Source organism: Heterodontus francisci, chromosome 23 (assembly GCF_036365525.1).
Source record: "Heterodontus francisci isolate sHetFra1 chromosome 23, sHetFra1.hap1, whole genome shotgun sequence".
Lineage (NCBI taxonomy): Eukaryota > Metazoa > Chordata > Chondrichthyes > Heterodontiformes > Heterodontidae > Heterodontus > Heterodontus francisci.
In genome coordinates, this window is record NC_090393.1 from 17,106,809 (window position 1) to 17,127,474 (window position 20,666).

Genomic DNA, 20,666 nt, shown 5'->3' on the forward strand with positions numbered 1-20,666 from the left:
CATATGCTATTCCATGTTAAGTCACACTCGCCAATCTCTCCTGTACTCACTGACCTATATTAACTCCTGGTCCCTCAATCCCTTCATGGCCTTGCCCCTCACTATCTCTGAAATCTCCTCCAGCCCTATAATCACCTCTAAACTCTGTTTCAAGCTTAGCTTCTTAGAGGACAATTAGGGATGGCCAATAAATATTGGCATAGCCAGCTACACCCACATCTCCCGAACAAATTAAAGAAATCCCTCCCTCCCTTCACCCCATCATTGGTGGTAGTGCTTTCAGCCATTTACACCTCATACTCCGGGATGCGCTCCCTAAACCCCTCCACTCTGTTTATTCCTTGAAGACACTCCTCAAAACCCACCTCTCTGACCAAACTTTTGATGACACCTCCTTTAACTCTGCTTCCATTTTTGTCTCATTACGCCTCTGAAGTGCTTTGGGATGTGTTTCCATGTTAAAGGCACTAGTAAAGACCTTGTTGAGCTAGAGAAGGGAAAAAACAGAAACCCTTTTGGAAAGTGTACATATGCTGAGGAAGAATAGGATCATGTCTAGCTGGTGATATCCCACCACCAAAATGGTTGGACAGCCTGCCAACATTCGCTGTCCATCTCATGCACAAAAATCAAGGTTGACTCTCTAGTACAGTACTGAGGGAGTGCTGCACGGTCAGAGGTGTTGTCTTTCAGATGAGATGTTAAACCAAGGCTCCATCTACTTGGATATAAAAGATCATATGGCACTATTTCGAAGAAGAGCAGGGGACTTATCCCCAATGTCCCGGCCAATATTTATCTCTCAATCAACATTACCAGAACAAATTATCAGGTCATCATCACAATGCTGTTTATGGGAACTTGCTGTGTGCATACTGGCTGCTATGTTTCCTGCTTTACACAATGACTACACTTCAAAAAAGTACTTCATTGGCTGTAAAGCACTTTATGTCGTCCGGTGGTTATGAAAGGCACCATATAAATACAAGTCTTTTTTTCCAATTCCCACTTCAACGAGGTGCCCAAGAGCATGATTCTGCACATTGGAGTAATTCCAAGGAGGGTGGAAAAAAATACAGGCTTATGAAATGTTAAAAGCACTGGGAAGACACATTGAAGCTATAAGACAGTCAAAAGCATCCATATCTAAGTTGCAAGTGGGATGAGAGTATAAATTCCATGCAAGCTGGCATAACCATCAGTTACTAAACCATCTTATGCTTTTTAAAAATGAAATGAAATCAACTGTCAATATAGGACAAATCCTAGTTGTCAGATTTTCAGACAAGCCATATATTGTTGCTGTATACTATAATGCTATTTGTCCATTTCTTACAACCCATAATGTATTCTTCTCCATTCACAGACCATCTGATCTTGAGATTTGCAAGCATTCCCTCATTAGAAAGCAAGAGTAATCAGACACAGGTTTAGAGATAACAAACAGCCAGCTGTGGAGGGGAGAACAGATGCCAGCATTTTTAGTAACAATGAAAACTATTAAAACTATAGAGCATGCAACGACAGCTTGTATTTATATAGCACCTCTCAATATAATAAATATTCCAAGGTGCCTCTCTGGAGTGTTATAATTTATAAAAGCGTCCCAGGTGCTTCACAGGAACGTTATAAAGCAAAATTTGACACCCAGCCACAATAGGAAATTAGGGCAGATGATCAAAAGCTTGGTCATAGACGTACATTTTGAGGAGTGCTTTAAAGGAGAAAAGCAAAGTAAAGCGGCGGAGAGACTTAGGTTGGGAATTTTAGAATTTAGGGCCTTGGCAGCTGAAGGCAATGCCACCAATGATGGAGTGATTAAAATCTGGGATGTTTAAGAGGTTACAATTGGAGTGTAGAGATCTAAGGGTTAGGCAGTTGAAGATGATCACAGAGGTAGCTTAAAAAGAGAACTTTTACCATCAATAGCTATGATGAGTTGCACTGCCTCCAGAGTAATTTCTTGCTGGAAAGAACAGAACAGCTAGAAATTACCAGCATAGTCTTTAAACAAAGGAGAAAGAAAACATCAGACAGGAGGGAATCCAAAATGTCCAGGTGAAAACAAGAGATACAGTAAGCCCAAAGACACTTCCAAGGTTATAGCTGAGGCACATCATTGTGTGAAGCAGGGATGGCTTTAATCTACACTGAACCATGCCATAACTGACCCAAGTGTTTGGTATCACCAGGTGTAAAAAAAAAAGAGGGAAAATGCTTTCCTTTCCTTAAAAGAAACACCGAACTCTAAAATTAAAAGATTTATTGCACCATAAATAAACTAAAATTCCTATGAAAAGATAATTTTCTCCAATCCTTAGCCAGTGTAGCATTAGGAATGTTACAAGTGGCTATCACCCTGGGCTAGGGAGGAAGTGGGGATCAGAAATGGTCTAGATTCCCAATCCTGACTACTTTCTGAGGACTGCTGCCAGAAAGAGTGCGCATGTATGTGCGTAAGAGTGAGAATAGGTTCAGATATGATGTTCCCACAGATGAAAAAACTGTCAGAACCCGGTCCAGAATTACACATGACCACTTGGGCGAGGTCCTGGAGGACAACAGTTTTCTGTACAATATACACTAGCAAGAGTCATCATCTCAAGAAGAGCAAATGGGATGAAAAAGTCTCATTTGTTTTTAAAGCCAGAAGTTCACACACAGGGCTAATCTGTTGAACTGTAGGGACAGTTATGCACCCTACCCCGCAACTCACTTATTCCAGAACTGGAAGCTGAGATCTGCTCCTTGATATACTGCTGCACCCAGTATTGCATTCATTCTACACCTAACTTCGGAGTGAATGGTTGGGAATCCTATTGTTTTTTTATTGAAAAATGGCCTTCCAAGGAGATGCAAAATGCCAAACTTAAATGTTCTGTTACTTAATGCCATATAAATGGTAAACGTGCTGTGTTAAGATTGAAATTCTTGACAGTAAAAGCCATTTGGGTAGTTGCAAAACAAACTATAGATTCAACCGGAGATCCAGACTCAATTTGTCAGTCACAAACCCCACAATTCAGAAATTGGCCGAGACACAAATATTATCCTTCACACACTCTGCATCCCGTATTGAAACAAAAAATCAACGCAGTCTCACATTCTCTTTCCCCAGTCTGTGAAACACTTTACCTTCCTCATTGCTCCCCACAAGTGCCGATCTGAAAGTGAGCAAATGTTGGCCAGGAGATTTTAAAAAACTGATTATGAAAAAATGGCACTGAATATAAAGTTGATGACACATGAAAAGAAATTTTACAAAGTAGTGGGTCACAAGTTTGCATCTTCAGCTTATTTTCCCAATACTGCTTCATTTGCGTTGCAAGAATAAGCCATAACTACAAAGTCTGAAGAGATTTACAAGTAAAACTGAAGGGGCAAGGTGTATTCCCTAGAGAATTTTATTGAAAATTCTGCCCATTGGAGATTCATTATTTCTTTAGATTTTAAAATATCTTTCTCCCATTAGCAGATGATCACTGGGAGAAAAAATGTTAATCATTTTTCTTAAAATAAAAAGTTGCTTAATAGCCAATGGGGGATTTCCATCTGATCTTACTGGCATAATGGATCATTTGGGTCAGCAATGCAAGCAGCCAACTTTGAACTGCACAGTTTTTTTAAATGCTGTTTCTTGCAGCCAACCCTCACAGATCCTGTTGGCACTCTTTTTTCCCCACTAATTTCATTTCAAACAGTCCCTTTTTCCAACCCCTCAGTTTATGCTGTAACTTTCTTTCTTCACTCTCCTCCTTCTCCAAACCACCCACCCTCCCCGCCCCCCCCAATTCAAATCAGCACTTTCCTCCTCCTCCCCACTCCTCATTCCCGGCCCTCTACTTTATGCCGATACACTTCGCTTCTCCCCACCCTCGTTGTGAATACTCTCCACCCCTTCCACACCCTTTCCCCTCGCCCCCATGTTGACAAACTCTTCTCCTTCCCTCTACCCTCCTGCTTGCCTTTTCCCTCTCCACTCTTTTCCTTCCCTCTCCATACTGGCACCCTCATTTCAGTGCTACTACCAGCCTCTCCTAATCTCGTAAAGGACCCTTCTTGGTCTCCTACCTCTTGCTGCTGTCTAGCAACTGAACACCACTGCACATTGTGCAAGAATTCCTGCACACAGTATGCAATGATGTTTAGCTGACAAGAGCACCAACAGGAAGGAGACTTGAAGTCCTGGGAAAGGGGAATAAAAGAAAAATGGCAACACTAAAGGGCTTGTGGCATCGACTTTCATCCATGAATACAGTACAGAAATGCAGATAGTTAGCAACTACAACTTACAAGTTTTAAAAACCCAAGCCCAAAATCTTATCTTTGACTCAATTAAACTTTGGCAGCATCTGTACTATTGACTTGGCCCTTTACTTCTGTCTCAAATTTTAAAAAAAAAATCTCAGGACATTCTGTTCTGATGTGAATTTCAACATGTACCTGTCCAATATCTCAGATTCCTGAAACACTACGCCAGCCTCTTCTGTGCCACTGCCCCCAACTGTATATTAAAAACCTTTTATCTGTGTGAGCATACATCCATGGAATGGTGTTTTGTACTTTCAGCCAATCAAATGGTAAATCCAAAGCTCAAATCACATCCCAACACTATGACTAAGCATATGAGATTACCATCCCTTCAATCGAATTCTAGGACACACATTGAATCAGTCAGAAATAACCCTGCAATTCACAAATCATGCACTAAAATCTATTCGATAGCTTGACAGTTCTCATCCACCCACTAAATACCACCCTCTGCCCTGAGAACAATGAACACATTAGAGGGAAAAAATTCAACAATTCAGGAAAGGGAAACTTTCTCAGAAATTTAGTGATTTTCTTCTGCACCCCCTCCCCCCACCCCCCCCCCCCCCCCCCCCCCAAATCCTTTTCCAAAAAGAGGAAAACAACACTTTTGTGCACCTCTGAACATCTCACACTCTGGGTACACCCCCATCACACTTCATAATCCCTACCTGGATAGCTGATCTCTCATGCAGAGTTAAGCAAAGAGTGGGTAAAAGTGATGAGAGAGAAAAAGAGGGTCTCCATGACAGACAAAAGGAGAGAAAGTGTATGAGAAATAAGGGAGGGGGGAAAGAGGGGGGAGAAAAGAGAGGGAGAACAAAAAGCACTTAAAGAAAAAAAGGGCATCGAGTGCCAGACACGGGATACCAAACAAAAAAGCAAAAGCATATGAGGCACAAAGAACAGAGACAGCTGTAGAAACAAAGGGGCACTGAGACATCAAAAAAAAATGCACAAAAGAGAGCGCAAAACAGAGTGGGAAAAAACATCTCATTCTGTATTTCTAAGAATTATAGAATGGAAGACAGAGACGCATTTACATGCGTATTTAATCCATGAACAAATCATGGAGATAAAGATGAAGCAGTTATTTGAAAAAAGTTCCTCTGTTCCTAATTTTCTGTCCTCAGACCCCATTCACCCAGAAGTTGTACCTTGCGGGAGTGTAGTTTTAGGGTTATCATTTGCTCTTTGTTGAGGTGGTGGTTGTTGGGAGGGGGGGGGGGGGGAAAAAGAGGGGGCGGGAAGGTTGAGGGGGAATGGATACAGGTCCATCAGGCTACGTTAGGTGGGGAATTAACAGCTCAGCTAGTGCATCCAGAATCCACAAGCACATGCACTTCTAGTAGGAGTCTTTGAATAGTGAGCAGGAATTCCAGCCAACCTTTATTCCTCTTTCCAGCTGTAGGTTCACTGAAGCAAACTGTAGTGCCTATATGGCCTGGCTTTCGTTGAGAACAGGGACTGAACACAGAACCTTGTTGATCTCTATGACTCAGTCATATAGTCCGTGTACTTGCCCATTCATTTATCAGCAGAAAATAAACACTGTGCAGCCATCAGCATTAGCAATCAGATGTGCAAATTTCACTGATAAGCCTAGGCTATAATAGATCTCAGAATAAAATGCACAAAGGAAGAGAAAGGTAAAACATTCAGATCAAATAACGAAGATGAACCATTTTACTTTCAACTTATCCACAGATGTTGCAACACATCAGAATGAATACGAAGGTCAGCATACTTAAGAACGAAAAAGTTTTGGATGCAAAAAAAAACCAACAGAATTCTTCCTCAACTCTGACCCCATGATGATTCAATGGGCAAATTTACCATATGGTCCACAAAGGTCCCAGATTCAACCCCAGCTGTGACCTTTTTAGCTGATCTTAGTTGAAGTAGTGATGAAATCATTCAAATTTCCCTAGGTAGTGAGGAAATCAACCACGGTTTACATTCCTCGGTGGCATCACAGACTGGAACACAGTGCTTGGGCTTCCTCATATATAATGGCCTACTTAGTTGAGTTGCTGGAAGGACTGCTGGTGGAACTATACCGTAGCCTTTAGGAGAGGAGGGCTAGGGAAAAAGTGGCAAGGCCAAAGAGAAAAAAATGCAATGCCCCAAAGCTCCTAGGTTTCTTCAAGCATCTCATGCCATTGTTCTATCAATTTGGTACAGATTTCAACATAAAGCTTACTGCTGAAGCAACTGGAGAGGTCTAGAAGCGATAAGATACATTATCAACAGGAGTCTTTTACTTCACTTTCCATTTGAGGCCCTCAAAAATGGAAACGACAGCTTGATTTTCATATCCTTAACCCAGGAATACTGAGTTTGACTGTAGCACCCCATCACCACCCAAGCTATTTCAGCACTGACTGCAAAAATCAGACTTGGAACTTCCTCGATTTGTGTGGCTTTTTTTTTCTAAATTCTTCCATGAGATGTGGGCATTTGTTGCCCATTCCTAATTGCTCTTGACAACTGAGTGACTTGCTGGGCCATTCTAGAGGGCAGTTAAGAGTCAACCATATTGCTGTAGGTCAGGAGTCAAATGTAGGCCAGACCAGGCAAGGACAGCAGATTTCCTTCCCTACAGGGTATTAGTGCACCAGATGGGGTTTTACAACAATTGATGATAGTTTCATGGCACAATTAGAGACTAGCTTTCAATTCCAGATTTTATTAATTAATTGAATTTAAATTCCACCTGCTGCCATGGTGGGATTTGAACCAGTATCCCCAGATCATTAGCCTGGACTTCTGGATTGCTAGTTCAGTGACATTACCACTATACCATCTCCCCCCAATGGATAGTGCAGTTACAGATTGAACCATTGGGGCTTTAAAAAAAAAGTCCCTACTTCTCACTTTGGTCAATTAAAGACAGTATTCTTTTAAAATGTTATTTCCATTTTATAGTGGGCAGAATACGGTTTTGGATCAGCTGATGTCAAAACCCATGGGAAAATCCACAACCTACTCTCCATCCAGAAAGAACCCGATTATGGAGAGCAAAAAAAAATTACTGAAGATTGGAGTTTCAAAACAAAAAGCACATACAAACTAGAGCAGTTAATAATGTAGCCTTTATTTCAACCAACAAAAGGCTGATTCTCCCTTTAAAAGTACAGTGCTGCCACTGACCAATAAAAAACAATAGCCCATTGTGCGAATAGAGGTCTCATGTTACTAGAAAGTCAAGAGAGTGTAACCCCAGCTCTTGCGCGAGATGAAAAGGTCTGCCTGAACATCCTTTATAGATTCACAGGCCTATCAGCATCGGAAGATACTGGAGGTGATAATTAATTGATTGAGGTGGAAAGCTTTATACTGGATGCTGGAAAGGGTACAGTCAATGAAGCTGCTGTAATAAAATAACCAGAAACTTCCTGTGCAAGAATGCAGGTTGACTCAACATTTTGTTTTGGTGAATTTTTGTGTCAACCAGGGTAGACTAATGTTGTGTCCCTTCTGTCATGTTAATTATGACCATGAATTAATAAGTGTCACGTTCCATCAAGTGTACACCACATTAAAAGTCATAACTATTCTCTCAGAAAATGCCTTTAAGAATATTAATTATTTTCTGAATGTTTTCTCTCTTCCTCTGATGGCATGATTCCATAGGCCCCCTCTAGTACCTTACCCAATTCTTCATTCGAGGCTGTTACCTTGCTCAAGAGGACTTTCACCACATGCAAGCTCAACCAGTCGGTTAATGAACTGAAAGGAGCCAAGTCCAACTGCAGCCTCAATCTCCGAAGAAGGGTCACTGACCCGAAACGTTAACTCTGCTTCTCTTTCCACAGATGCTGCCAGACCTGCTGAGTGAATCCAGCATTTCTTGTTTTTGTTGCCTCAATCTATGTTCATTTGCATGCACTTCTGCCCAGGGCTGCTGCATACAATCAAGGATGGGAACTTTCCTCACACATATAGCCAACCATGAAGCAATGAGGTCAATTGCAGCACCTCCACCAGAATATAAGCCAGTGATCAAATCTGGAAGCCTCCTGCTCCATATGGCACAGCTACTCAATTGATAAGCTCATTGAGTCACAAGAGATACAGCAGGCAGCTTTGAAGCATAAATTAAAATAATAAAAAGGTACTAGTGAGGAACTGCAATTTAGTAAATTACACATCCCTTTAAGTTTTGTTTCCTGCCCTAATCTACTAAATGCTCATCTAGCAACTGGCATTTTACCAATGCAAAGATTTTATCCCTGGCTATTCAACAAACTGTAAATATTTTACCATATTGCTGTAGATACAAAACAGGCTTCCAAGACAACAACTTATATAAATCAATAAATTGACACTATTGTAGCACCCACTATATGATTCAGATAATCCTTCTGGTCTAATATTCCCAAGTCAATTTAAATTTGCACAATGCCTCTGAGTAAGAAATGGTGTATTTACTGAATTATACAAATCAGGAAGGATCTCCCAGGGTGCAGAATTACACAATCTCAGAAATAGCAGTCCTGGGGTCTTTACTCCAAACAGACTCAGAGGTCCTGTGCCAGAGAGCAAACTGTAAAAAAAAAAGCGCAGCCAGGCAATCTCAGTCATTATCTAATGACTCTCGTCCTTAATACTGTAGTGAGTGTAAATCATAGCCTGTCGCTTACTGCCAAGCCACATGCAGAAAATAGCTATTTAAACGGAAACCAGGCAGCACCCTAGTCCACGAAACAGTGTCCCAGTATGAGTTACTGCTGTCAGTAAAAGGAGAAAATTAGAAGGGGGAAGTGGCTGTGCAGGAAGGAGAAGCCTTTTTTGCAAGATAGACAACTTTCATCCACTTGCCTGGAAATCTACCAATGCCAAAGAATTTTTTTTTTAAATCCAGGTGAAGAGTCATCAACAGGATTTAAAAAGGAGTGAAAGAAAAAGAAAGACTTGCATTTATATAGCCCTGTTCACAACCACAGGATGTCTCAAAGCTGTTTGCAACCAATGAGGCACTTCTGAAGTATCGTCACAGCAGCTAATCTGCTCACAGAAAGTTCCCACAAACTTCCATGTGACAACAACCAGATAATCTGTTTTCATGATGTTGATTCAGGGATAAATATTGGCCAGGACGCCACGGAGAACTCCCCTGATCATCTTTGTCCACCTGAGAGAGCAGGGCCTCACTAACATCTAATCTGAAAGACAGCACCTCTGAGTGTAGTATTCACTCAGTGCTGCACAGGAGCGTCAGCTGGATATTTGTCCTCAAGTCACTGGAACAGGATTTGAATCTACAACCTTCTGACTCAGAGCGATGAGTGCTACCAACTAAGCCACAGCCAAGAGACAAATCAGGAAGTAGCAAAAGGCAATACCAAGCTTGAGGTTTAAAACCGAAAGATTGTAGAAGGAATCACTTTAATGAAGTCACAGCAAATGCCAACAATGGGAGGCAGCATGTGATGTACTGTATTATCCCAATTGACACCTAGACATGCATGCTGATCTTGGGAGCGCAAGTAGAGTCAGGATAACATACCTATAAGTAAGCATAATGAAATAACAAAATCAGTGAGTTCACAGGACATATTTTACAAGTTACACTGAACCTGTGAAATTAAGTTGATATCATGCCCTATTAGTATTATGTAAACTGTTTCAATTTTATATTATGAAAGTTTAATTCTAATTTTTGCCTACTAACATCTTTCAGGGAAACACGAACTATCAGTTTCTCACATGATGCATAATACCTCAAATAAAATTTATTTTCACTGAAGTGGATCTGGAAGTTTTACTAAAGGCTTAGTAGGCAAGTGTATTGAGGGGTATGGCATCGAGCTACACAAAAATTGCCATATTCAATATCTGGCAAATTTGCCTCAATTGTCCAGGCTAGGAAAATAGGAGAAAAACAAAAGCAGCCATGGGTTCTGCACCCGACCAGTACCCAGTGAACCTTGCTGTAAAATGCATGCATGTGGACATCAGGTAGCAAAGGAGGATGAGGTTTGCCCGTGATGTAACCCACAATCAAACAGCCACACAGACACATGTTACAACAATGATATTGTGAGCAAAGTATTGAAGGGTGACTGACATTCGTGAAATCGTATCTAAACACAAGTTGGTACCTTTGGGAGAAATCATGACGAGAATGGGGTGTGGAAGGAACAGAAAGAACTGGGGCAGCTTTGCAAAAAAGTCAGAAGATAATTCTTTTTAAAACTGTCAATTTTCCCTTCTCTTTTCCTGAAGTCCCATGGATACCAGCAACCCTCTGGACCTTCACCCAAATGGACACTTTTAAATTGGTAAACCGAAACAGCAAGTTATCAGCAGGCCAGTCATGAACTGCGTCACATCGGCACCTAGTCTGGTCTTCATCAGATGGGTGCTTCCCAGCAGGGGTCACTGGAAAACAATCAGAAGCAGGAATTCTGCACAGTGGTGTGTAACTCATACAGCTGTCCTAGCAGAGCTCAGCTAACCCAGAACTGAATCATAGACCATCCTCATCTCAATGGCGCTTCCATACCAGCTGACTAACTTACCCATTACAGTTACAGGCTTTTCAATCTCATTTATAACTTCAAACAAGAGAAGTTCCCCTGCCAAAATCCAAATCTTAACCTGTACAAATGTGGAAAATTCTATGCTGCAAAATGATGGCTGCTAAAAAGAACCCACCCTGGTCCCAGGTTTAATGCTGACAACAGTAGAAGTGGTCCAATATAAATGCAAGGCTCACATGGAACGCACTCGGATTTTTCCCATTGGATTAAAAAAAGAACAGCTTTGAGATTGTTTGCAGCCTGGCACATCTCCATTCGGGGCCAAACAGCAAGGTACAAACCAAAACTGTAATGTAGGTGACTAAAGATTAGGAAGTTGAATGAACAGCCATGAACAAATAAGTATTAATAAGTGCACCTTGGCTCAACACCCACTTTCCCAACAAGATAATCAGTGGCATATTTCATGAACCCACTGCCACCCTTGTCGCTGTCTACAAGTGTCATTACTGCAGCAGGGAGAGCTCTTCTAATATAGGATTGAGGAAAATTAGGGGTCAGAGTAGTAACAGTACTCTGCATCTAACTGTGCTACTGTACATAATTGGGTTGCTTGATGTAGACAAGCTACTGAAATGATAAGTGTTGCATTAACATGTTTTACACCGTTAAGAATAGCATTTCACAAAGTCTCTGTTGTTGACTATGTTATTGTCAGTTATCCCAGCAGAACAGTTTGAGCTGTTATTTTTTCCTGGATTCATTTAAAATCAAATGCAAGAAACATGCATTTCCATCATTTTTAAATACAACTTATTGCAACAGAACCCTAGTTATTAAACAGCATCATAACTGGCTAGTCGGGTAAGATGCGCCCTCTACATTAGTTGATATGGACAGTATAGACTCAAATTAATGCGATTTGATGGTGGATAAACCTACACTAAAATGCACCAGTATTAGGTACAAGTCTGAAATTTGAGAATAGACTAATAATTTCCCAATTGCTGTCATTAAATAACAAACCAAGCAAAACCTACGATTTGTGGTAAGTTAGTTGGACTTGTCGTGTCATCTATGCTCGGCTCCCTGGACCCTCCTCCACTCTGCTTCAAGCTAGCACTTAATTCTGATCTGACCCACCTGTGTGGGAACAAGTTCACCTCTGCTCTGTGGAACTGGCTGTAGATGCATGCTCATTTCTAATTTTAAAATGTAATTATCTATATATACACTTGAAAAGGAACAATTTGCAGAGCTATTGGTGTGTGGGGGGGGGGGTGGAGAAAGAGGGAAGGTTGTGGGGGAAGTTAGATTAATTGAATAGCTCAAAGAGCTGGAACAGCTGAATGGCCTCCTCCTGTGTAAGATTGTAATGCACAGGAACAAACCCAAGTCTACACGAGTGTTTTTCTGCATATGATCTGCTTGCCCGTGTAGACAAATATTCTCAATGTTGTTAAAGTTGTTTAGTTATTTCATTCTCTCCCTCCCAGTCAAATCCAGATTAATGTTGGTGATTCAGTCAGAACTGGCTTCAAATTCTGACCTTAAATCTGTGATGATTTTGTTCAGGACAGTGGATGTGGTACTGCAGGTTCCCTGGGTGAAGAGCTGAAGAGACATTGCTCCAATCCCGATAACTATCCAGTTATCCACTGGTTGGAAACCTGTGTGCATGAGGATGCTGGATGAGGGCAGGATCAGACCATCTATGATGCTACTTATATCACTTAGCTCAAACATGAAGAATGGGTTGGGTACTGGGTGGTGACCTGTGGAACCGCATGCCAGCATTAATCACATATCCAGAAGAATAAATTTTGTGTGGGGAAGAATGTTGACAGAAGTTGCTGCCAAATTTGAAGCACCTGGGGCTGTGTGGATAGATCTGATGACCCCTGCCTGCCTGGACAGCCCTGTAATGCCACCAGACTGAAAATTGCAAACATACATATGCAATTACTTTAGAATCATATGCATATTATGTTGTTACCAAATTTGCCCTGTGGTTTAAACTGTGCAGATCCAGCTCAAAGGGAACTGTTACAATTTGAGGAGGGGCATAAATCACAAAACATTGGCTATGAGGAGTGTGATCTCAAGTGTAGAGGCACCAGCAGCCTTAGTTTCAGTATTGCTATCAGTTTCCAGATCTATACTTCATTTTGAAAGGAAGATCACTGCTCAGTCAGAACAAAGTCTCAGGAAAGCTCATTCTTAAATTGCAGTTTTTCCATCCTGAAGGAACCATTGTTACAGTTTACAAATGCTGGCTATCCTCTGGTACATCCTGCAACTGGCTGTTTTGAGACCCGATGTTGAGCACTGACAGACTCAAGGGCATCCCATTCAAGCCCTTCATCAAAAAATACACACATGGGCATGATGTCCAGCAGGAGCCACTTGATAGTAATCAGGAATGGCAATCCTTAAATGTCGTCAATTATGACACCTCTGACCACTGACCACCTCCAGGCACTCACCCATTATCTCCCGAGACAAGGAGACCAAAGAAGAAGAAGACTGCTGCCCAACAGAGGTTAGCTAACTAAAACACTTTCAGGTCTGTACAGCTCCATTCTCAATTTGGGAAACTCGCAAGTAAGCCAAAGAGTTCTTAAAGCACAGTCGGGATTTTTTTCTAACCTTCTAAAATTCACTTCTCACTCTCCCACTTGTTGACTGGACTTACTGCAAACATTAGAAAAGGAGCTGCATATCCAATACTGGTGACTTGGGAAATTTGCATAGTCGCTATATCGCAACTCACCTTGAATAATTAATAAAAGATAATGGACGAGCTTGAGGGTTGTCAAGCAGTAATTCAAATCAAATAATTCCGATGTCACCATAAGCCAAGGGAATTGCTCGAGTGGTTTACAAATCAGCAGAACCGTGGATCAAATTACTGCCTGAAAACACGCTGCCAGTTATTTTATATCCTTTACATTAAACATGATATTAAACAGGGAAAGGGGTTGGAAATTCATCCCCATCCCCTAATTTTCTCTCCTGAAATCATTGACTTTTGCTGAGATACATTTCCAGAGATGTGCCAGTTCCAGTACTTCATCCCAGTGGGCAGACTTCACCCATGAGCTTTGACAGCAAAGTTGTGCAGACTACTTAACATGAAAAGCATTACAGCGGAGACCAATCCTATTCTCACCAGACATGCACACTTTCCTACCAGGGATTTTGCTAGCCCACAGCAGCTGGAACACTGATTTTTCCCTTCGCTAGTCTAGTGACGCTGAGATCAATTATCATGTTTCAATGCGGCACAGACCAAAAGTCATGCATGGACCATCTGTCCTGTGCTCTTAGTAGCACACCTGAAAATTGCCTTTACTGGTTAAACCATTAGAATGCCCTTCTCCTACAACTCAGAACATTCCTGCCATGAAATAAATTCTACAAACTAGAACTGAAGCCTGGGAACTTCCAGATGGTTCTGCACAGTACAATTTACCTTTACCAATAAAGCCATCAGAGGAGCAGTTTTTGGCATTTAATGAGAAATCCCCAGCAAATGAATCACTAGTGGTGATGGTGAAAGAGAGACTGAACATGAAAGGGTGCAACAGGCAGAAGGTTACTTATTTGAAAGCATGTGACAAAGTGTTAAAAAATACTTTTGATTATAAAACATCAGGCAAACAACATATCGGCTATTACGTATTATTCCAAAAAGACAACCGTTAATGTTCCAGTAAAGCCAGAGTATTGTGGGCTAAGCACAGTAGATTTAATACAGTGATGGCACCATCCTCCTCCAATGGATCACCCTGTTGTCCAACTCTGAGTTGGTTGCTACTGGGTTCTACTGTTACCCATTTGCAAGAGTATTTCCAGCAATGACTTCTTTCCCTATCCCCACATTGTTCCCTGTGGATTGCCCCAAGGATCTATCCTTGGCCCCTGCCTCTACTGCCTGCGTCCTGTCACCAAGTCCTGCTCATTTATCATCCCTCTCCTCACACACATACACTGGCTCGTCATCTCCCAGCATCTCAAAAATTAAAATTTCTCCTCCTTTTGCTTAAATCTCTTCAAGGTCTCACCCCCACCTTGATTTCTGTAATCTCTTGCAGCCCTAAAAAAAAAAAACTTCTCACCAAACACTCCATTCTTGACTCTGGCTTCTTTCGCATCCATGCTCCCTTCACCGGCAAATGTGTCTTCAGTCGACAAGGTCCTACACTCTAGAATTATCTCCCTAAACCCCCTTATCTCTCCACCTAATACCCTCCTTCAAACCAACCTCTGACCAAGCTTCTGGTCACTCCCCCCACCAATTCTTACCTCAGAGGATTTTTTTTAAAACCAAATATTGATCATTAAAAGAGCTGTTTATTTAACTGTTCACTTGGGCTTTGTGACTGCAGGAATTGCCCCCAATGCCTCTGAAGTGCCTTGAGACATTTTCTTCTACAATAAAGGGACTATATAAATGTAAGTTGTCATCAACCTAGTGCCAGATAAATTGCATAACATCTGACAGTTCTAAATTCTGAATGGCACAATTTCAGCGTAAACAAAATGAGGAGTCAGGCAGAAAGATTCCAGACTAGCTTTATTTTAGAAATGGGTCCCCCAATTGAACTGGTGCTTCTCAAATATCTCCTCTCATACGGTCATGGAATTTTAGTTTTAAAGTTTATTGTCCACTAGGCTATCTCAACCAAAACTATTGTTCCCCTTTCAAAAATGGATACATTTTCTCCCTTACAACTAAATCTTACACATGTACTTTATACCTCAACTCCTGCTCCTATTTGAAACCTTTACCATACTATTACAACAGGCAAATTCACCCACCTGGTCACCTTGATGCAGTACAAAGTGGGACTGCCCCCTCCCTACAGTAAGTAATAAAATTAATTTTCCCTGGTTTCAGATTCCTCACTCTCCAATTTTTCTCCTTTCCTGTACCGAATCATAAAATCATAGAACGTTTACAGCACAGATAGAGGCCACTTGGCCCTTGTGTCTGCACTGGCTGAAAACAAGCCACCCAGCCTAATCACACTTTCCAGCATTTGGTCTGTAGCCTTACAGGTTACGGCACTTGAGGTGTATACCCAGACTCCTTTTAAATGAGTTGAGGTTTTCTGCCTCTACTGCCCTTATACGCAGTGAAAAAACTTTTCCTCATCTCCCCTCTGATCTTTCTATCAATCACTTTAAATCGATGTCCCCTCATCACTGAACTCTCTGCTAAGGCCCTTCCTATCCACTCTATCCAGGGCCCTCACATTTCAATCAAATCGCCCCTCAGCCTTCTTTGCTCCAAGGAAAGGCACATCATTAATCACCCTCTAGTACCTCATCCAAATGCTCATTCATGTGTGAAACTAAGCAGGTCGAGTATTCGAAAGCTATTCAATCACAGGCCACGTTGCAACCAGGCCCTTTTCACCTGACACCATCTTTCCAACAGGGACCAACCAGGGAGAAAGGTGCAGTTGACTTGCATTTCCACTTGACAGGGATGCTGTCAACTGTGGTGCTGACCGGACAGCCCACAAATGGGAAGCGGAGCTTTCTGCTTTGAGTGTCTCAGTGAAGCACTGGACAGTGCATTTGCAAGGGAGCCAACAGTGTGATCTACATGAAGTGCAAGTGAACAAAATCTCGGGGTTGTAGTTTCGGAGCTTTCCGAACAAAGGCATCATGAATTGCTGCAATAAGCGACGAAACTAAAAAAGACACCCACCCTCTCCCCCTCAATTCAGGCCCCTCCACCAACACCCCTCACTCCCCAGTCTCCCCCATTTGAAACTCAGTTCGTTATTTCGCCCGCTCCGAAATACCTCATCCAGGTTAATATCTTTGCCTGTTTACCTGAGGCTGACTCGGTAATGTGGACTCTCAGGCCCTGCATTTCCCCCTCTCCCCCAGGACCCTTTCACACACTCACCGAAAAAAGGCGGCAGGTAGGAGACGCTTTCCAGGAAAGCCCTGGTGTCAATCTGCTTGTCCGCCGGGAGCTGTTTGAACTGATGCTCCGCTAACATCGCCATCGCGGACAACCCAAATCCCAGCGCTCCCCCAGCAGACACGGCCGAAACAACCCGCCACACCGCAGCTCGGAACTAAACAGCGCAACTAGGGCGAACCGGGCTACACCCATCCGTGTCATAGCAACAGGCGAGGGGGAGCTGACCAATCAGGTGGACACATCAGGATAAACCAGCCAATCCATACACTGGATCGAAAAGCCAATGATTAATAGCGGTGGCGTTATTAGCCAATCGTCTTCACGTAGAATGGTCGGCACATTCACACAACCAACCAATGGGCATCATCTGCTCTCTGCTTTTAGCCAATGACAATCACATGCCCAGATTTCAATTAGCTATGGGCTTTTATAGGAGATAAATTTTGTAATAGATAATATATTTAAATCGCGTAATATTACAGTAATAAAATAAATAAAGGCATTATATTCATAAGAACAATTATATTGCAATATACTAAGTGCAGTAAATACACTGAAAGACCTGATCTGCCCTTTCAAGTGAATGTGAAAGATCCCATGGCTTTTTCAAAAAGAGCCCTCTCCAGTGTCCTGACCAATATTTATCCCTGAAGAACCATCATTGAAACAGGTTATCTGGTTACTATAAAAGCAAAATGCAGCAGATGCTATCTGAAATAAAATCAAAAAATGTTGGAAATGCTCAGCAGGTCAGACAGCATTTGTGGGCTAACATTTCAGCTCTGTGATCTTTCTTGTTATTATCTCATTGCTGTTTGTGGGAGCTTGCTGTGCAAAATTTGCCTGCTGCTTTCCTACATTGCAACCGTGACAACACTTCAAAAGTACTTAATTACCTGTAAAATGTTTTGTGAGGTTGTGAAAAGTGTTTGTCTTTAGTTTGCATACATTATATGTTATTTCACTTAGAGAAATCTAAGTGAAACCCATAATGCAGAGTGGCACTAAGGTACAAAAGATGAATTTATGTTCGCAAGCAGAGATTCGGGTAATGCCAATTTTTGGTTTCAAGCTCTGAAGATTGCAAGAATGGAAGACTGAGGAAAGTAAAGACAAAAGGTTAGATAGTGCAGGAATTCCTGAAATAGGCCTTTTTACAGAAGAACTTCCTTGATCAATATGCTTGCTGTCCAACAAGGAACAGAGCAGTGCTAGATCTAGCTCTGGGAAATGAAATGGGGCAAGCAGCTCATGTTTCAGTGTGGGAACATGTGGGAAACTGTGATCACAATATCATTAGGAACATCCCCACTCAGTCCGCAAGCATGGTTGCTTGCCATTTTAATTCACCACTTTGCTCTCACGCCCACATTTCTGTCCTTGGCCTGTTGCAGTGTTCCAGCGAAGCTCAACTCAAGCACGAGGAACAGCACCTCATCTTCCTATTAGGCACTCTACAGCTTTCTGGACTCAATATTGAGTTCAATAATTTCACAGCATGACTGCCATTTTTTCTTTAAATTTTTTAACTTTTGTTTTATTTTGTAATCATGTGCCTGTTTTAAACTTGTTTTTCACATTTTTGCTTTTGGACAGAGCTGTTCATTATTCTGCCAATAACACTCTCTCCGGACTATTGCTTTGTCTTTTACTACAACTATTAGCACTCCCTTTGCCTTTTGTTTCATGACATCTCTATCATTTAATCTGTCTTCCCCTCTGCCCTATCACACACCTTCCCTTTTGTTCTTCTTCCCCCTCCCCCCTTTCACTTGCTCAAAACCTATTACATTTCTAACCTTTACCAGTTCGGATAAGAGGTCACAGACATGAAACGTTAATTCTGTTTCTCTCTCCACAGATGTTGCCAGACTTGCTGAGTATTTTCAGCACTTTCTATTTTTATATCACTAGGTCTGCACTAGTTATGGAAAAAGACACAAAGTTAAAGATATTCAACTGGAAGAGGGAGAATTTCAGTGAGTTGAAAAGGGCCAGGTGGAATGGTAACATGGATTATCAGGTAAAACAGTAAATGTGCAATGGGAAGCCTTCAAGGGCAGGATAATTCACATACAGGGTAAACACATTCCTAGGAGGGAGAAAGAACATAAAAAATAGGAGCAGGAGTAGATCATTTGGCTCCTCGAGGCTGTTCTGCCATTCAATATGATCGTGGCTGATCATCGACCTCAACTCCACTTTCCTGCCCTCTCCCCGTATCCCTTGATTCCCTGAGAGATCAAAATCTTTCAATAATTTCAGAGCATGACGGGCCCCCCATTTTACTTTTATTTTTAGTTATTTTTTCTTTTTTTTGTGTGTGTGTTTATTTTATTTCATCTTAGTTTGTTCAGTTTGCTTACCCACTTTTTTCATGTTTGTATTTGCTGCTGTTCAATCTTCAGTCTGTTAACACCCTATCTGTATTAATGCTTTGTCTTTCAACACACCATTAACATATTGTTTGCCTTTGCTCCATGACCTTCTGGTCAGCTATTCTGTGACCTTGTCCTGTCTACAGCTTCTCCTTTATTATCTCTTGTCCCACCCCCGCCTCACTTGCTTATAACCTTTGACATTTCTAATATTTGCCAGTTCTGAAGAAGGGTCACTGACCTGAAACATTAACTCTGCTTCTCTCTCCACGGATGCTGCCAGACCTGCTGAGTATTTCCAGCATTTCTTGTTTTTATTTCAGATTTCCAGCATCCGCAGTATTTTGCTTTTATCCCTTATTTTTAAACTGTGTCCCCCTAGTTCAAGATGTGGTTCTGTTGGGCTTGGGTCGGGTATCATTTGCAGACCTAAGCTGGCCTTTAGTTTAGGCCCCAGCATCAATCCCTGTGGCACTCCACTAGTTACAGTTTGCTAACCTGATAATGTCCCATTTATCCTGATTCTCTGTTAGTTAACCAATCTTCTATCCATGCTAATATATCACACCCAACACCACGAGCCCTTATCTCGTATAGTAACCTTTTATGTGGCACCTTATCAAATGCCTTTTGGAAATCCAAATACACTACATCTACTGGTTTCCCTTTATCCACCCTGTCTGTTACATCGTCAGAGAACTCTAATTAATTTGCCAAACATGATTTCCCTTTCATAAAACCATGTTGGCTCTGCCTGATATGATTTTCTAAACGTCCTGCTACTACTTCTTTGTTAATGGATTCCAGCATTTTACCAATGACAGATGTTAGACTAACTGACCTATAGTTTCCTGCTTTCTGTCCTCCTCCTTTCTTGGATAGAGGTGTTATATTTGCGGTTTTTCCAATCCGCTGAGACCTTTCCAGAATCTAAGTAATTCTGGAAAATTACAATGAGTGCATCCACCATCTCCGCGGCCACTTCTTTTTATATTTTTTTATTTAGAGATACAGCACTGAAACAGGCCCTTCGGCCCACCGAGTCTGTGCCGACCATCAACCACCCATTTATACTAATCCTACACTAATTCCATATTCCTACCACATCGCCACCTGTCTCTATATTTCCCTACCACCTACACTAGGGGCAATTTATAATGGTCAATTTACCTATCAACCAGCAAGTCTTCGGCATGTGGGAGGAAACCGGAGCACCCGGAGAAAACCCACGCAGACACAGGGAGAACTTGCAAACTCCACACAGGCAGTACCCAGAATTGAACCCAGATCACTGCAGCTGTGAGGCTGCGGTGCTAACCACTGCGCCACTGTGCCGCCCACTTCTTTTGCAGGTCATCAGGTCCAGGGGACTTGTCAGCCTTTAGTCCCATTAGTTTTCCTAGTACTTGTTCTCTAGTGATAGTGATTGTTTTAGGTTCCTCCCTCCTTTTTGCCTCTTGATTTTCTATTATTCTTCAGATGCTTTTTATGTCTTCTACTGTGAGGAGAGATACGAAATACTTGTTTAAAGTCTCTGCAATT

General features: G+C 41.8%; 1 protein-coding gene across 2 annotated transcripts in view; it reads right to left on the reverse strand.

The window, feature by feature from the left end:
• The window catches only part of gltpa (glycolipid transfer protein a), a 40,821-nt gene extending 23,902 nt beyond the window's left edge, over positions 1–16,919 (reverse strand). For both annotated transcript variants that reach the window (XM_068054759.1, XM_068054760.1), the window contains exon 1: positions 16,726–16,919. In XM_068054759.1, coding sequence (XP_067910860.1) covers positions 16,726–16,828 — 103 coding nt within the window. In that variant the 5' untranslated portion in view covers positions 16,829–16,919. The remainder of the gene's footprint in view (positions 1–16,725) is intronic.
• Between the last annotated feature and the right edge of the window lie 3,747 nt (positions 16,920–20,666).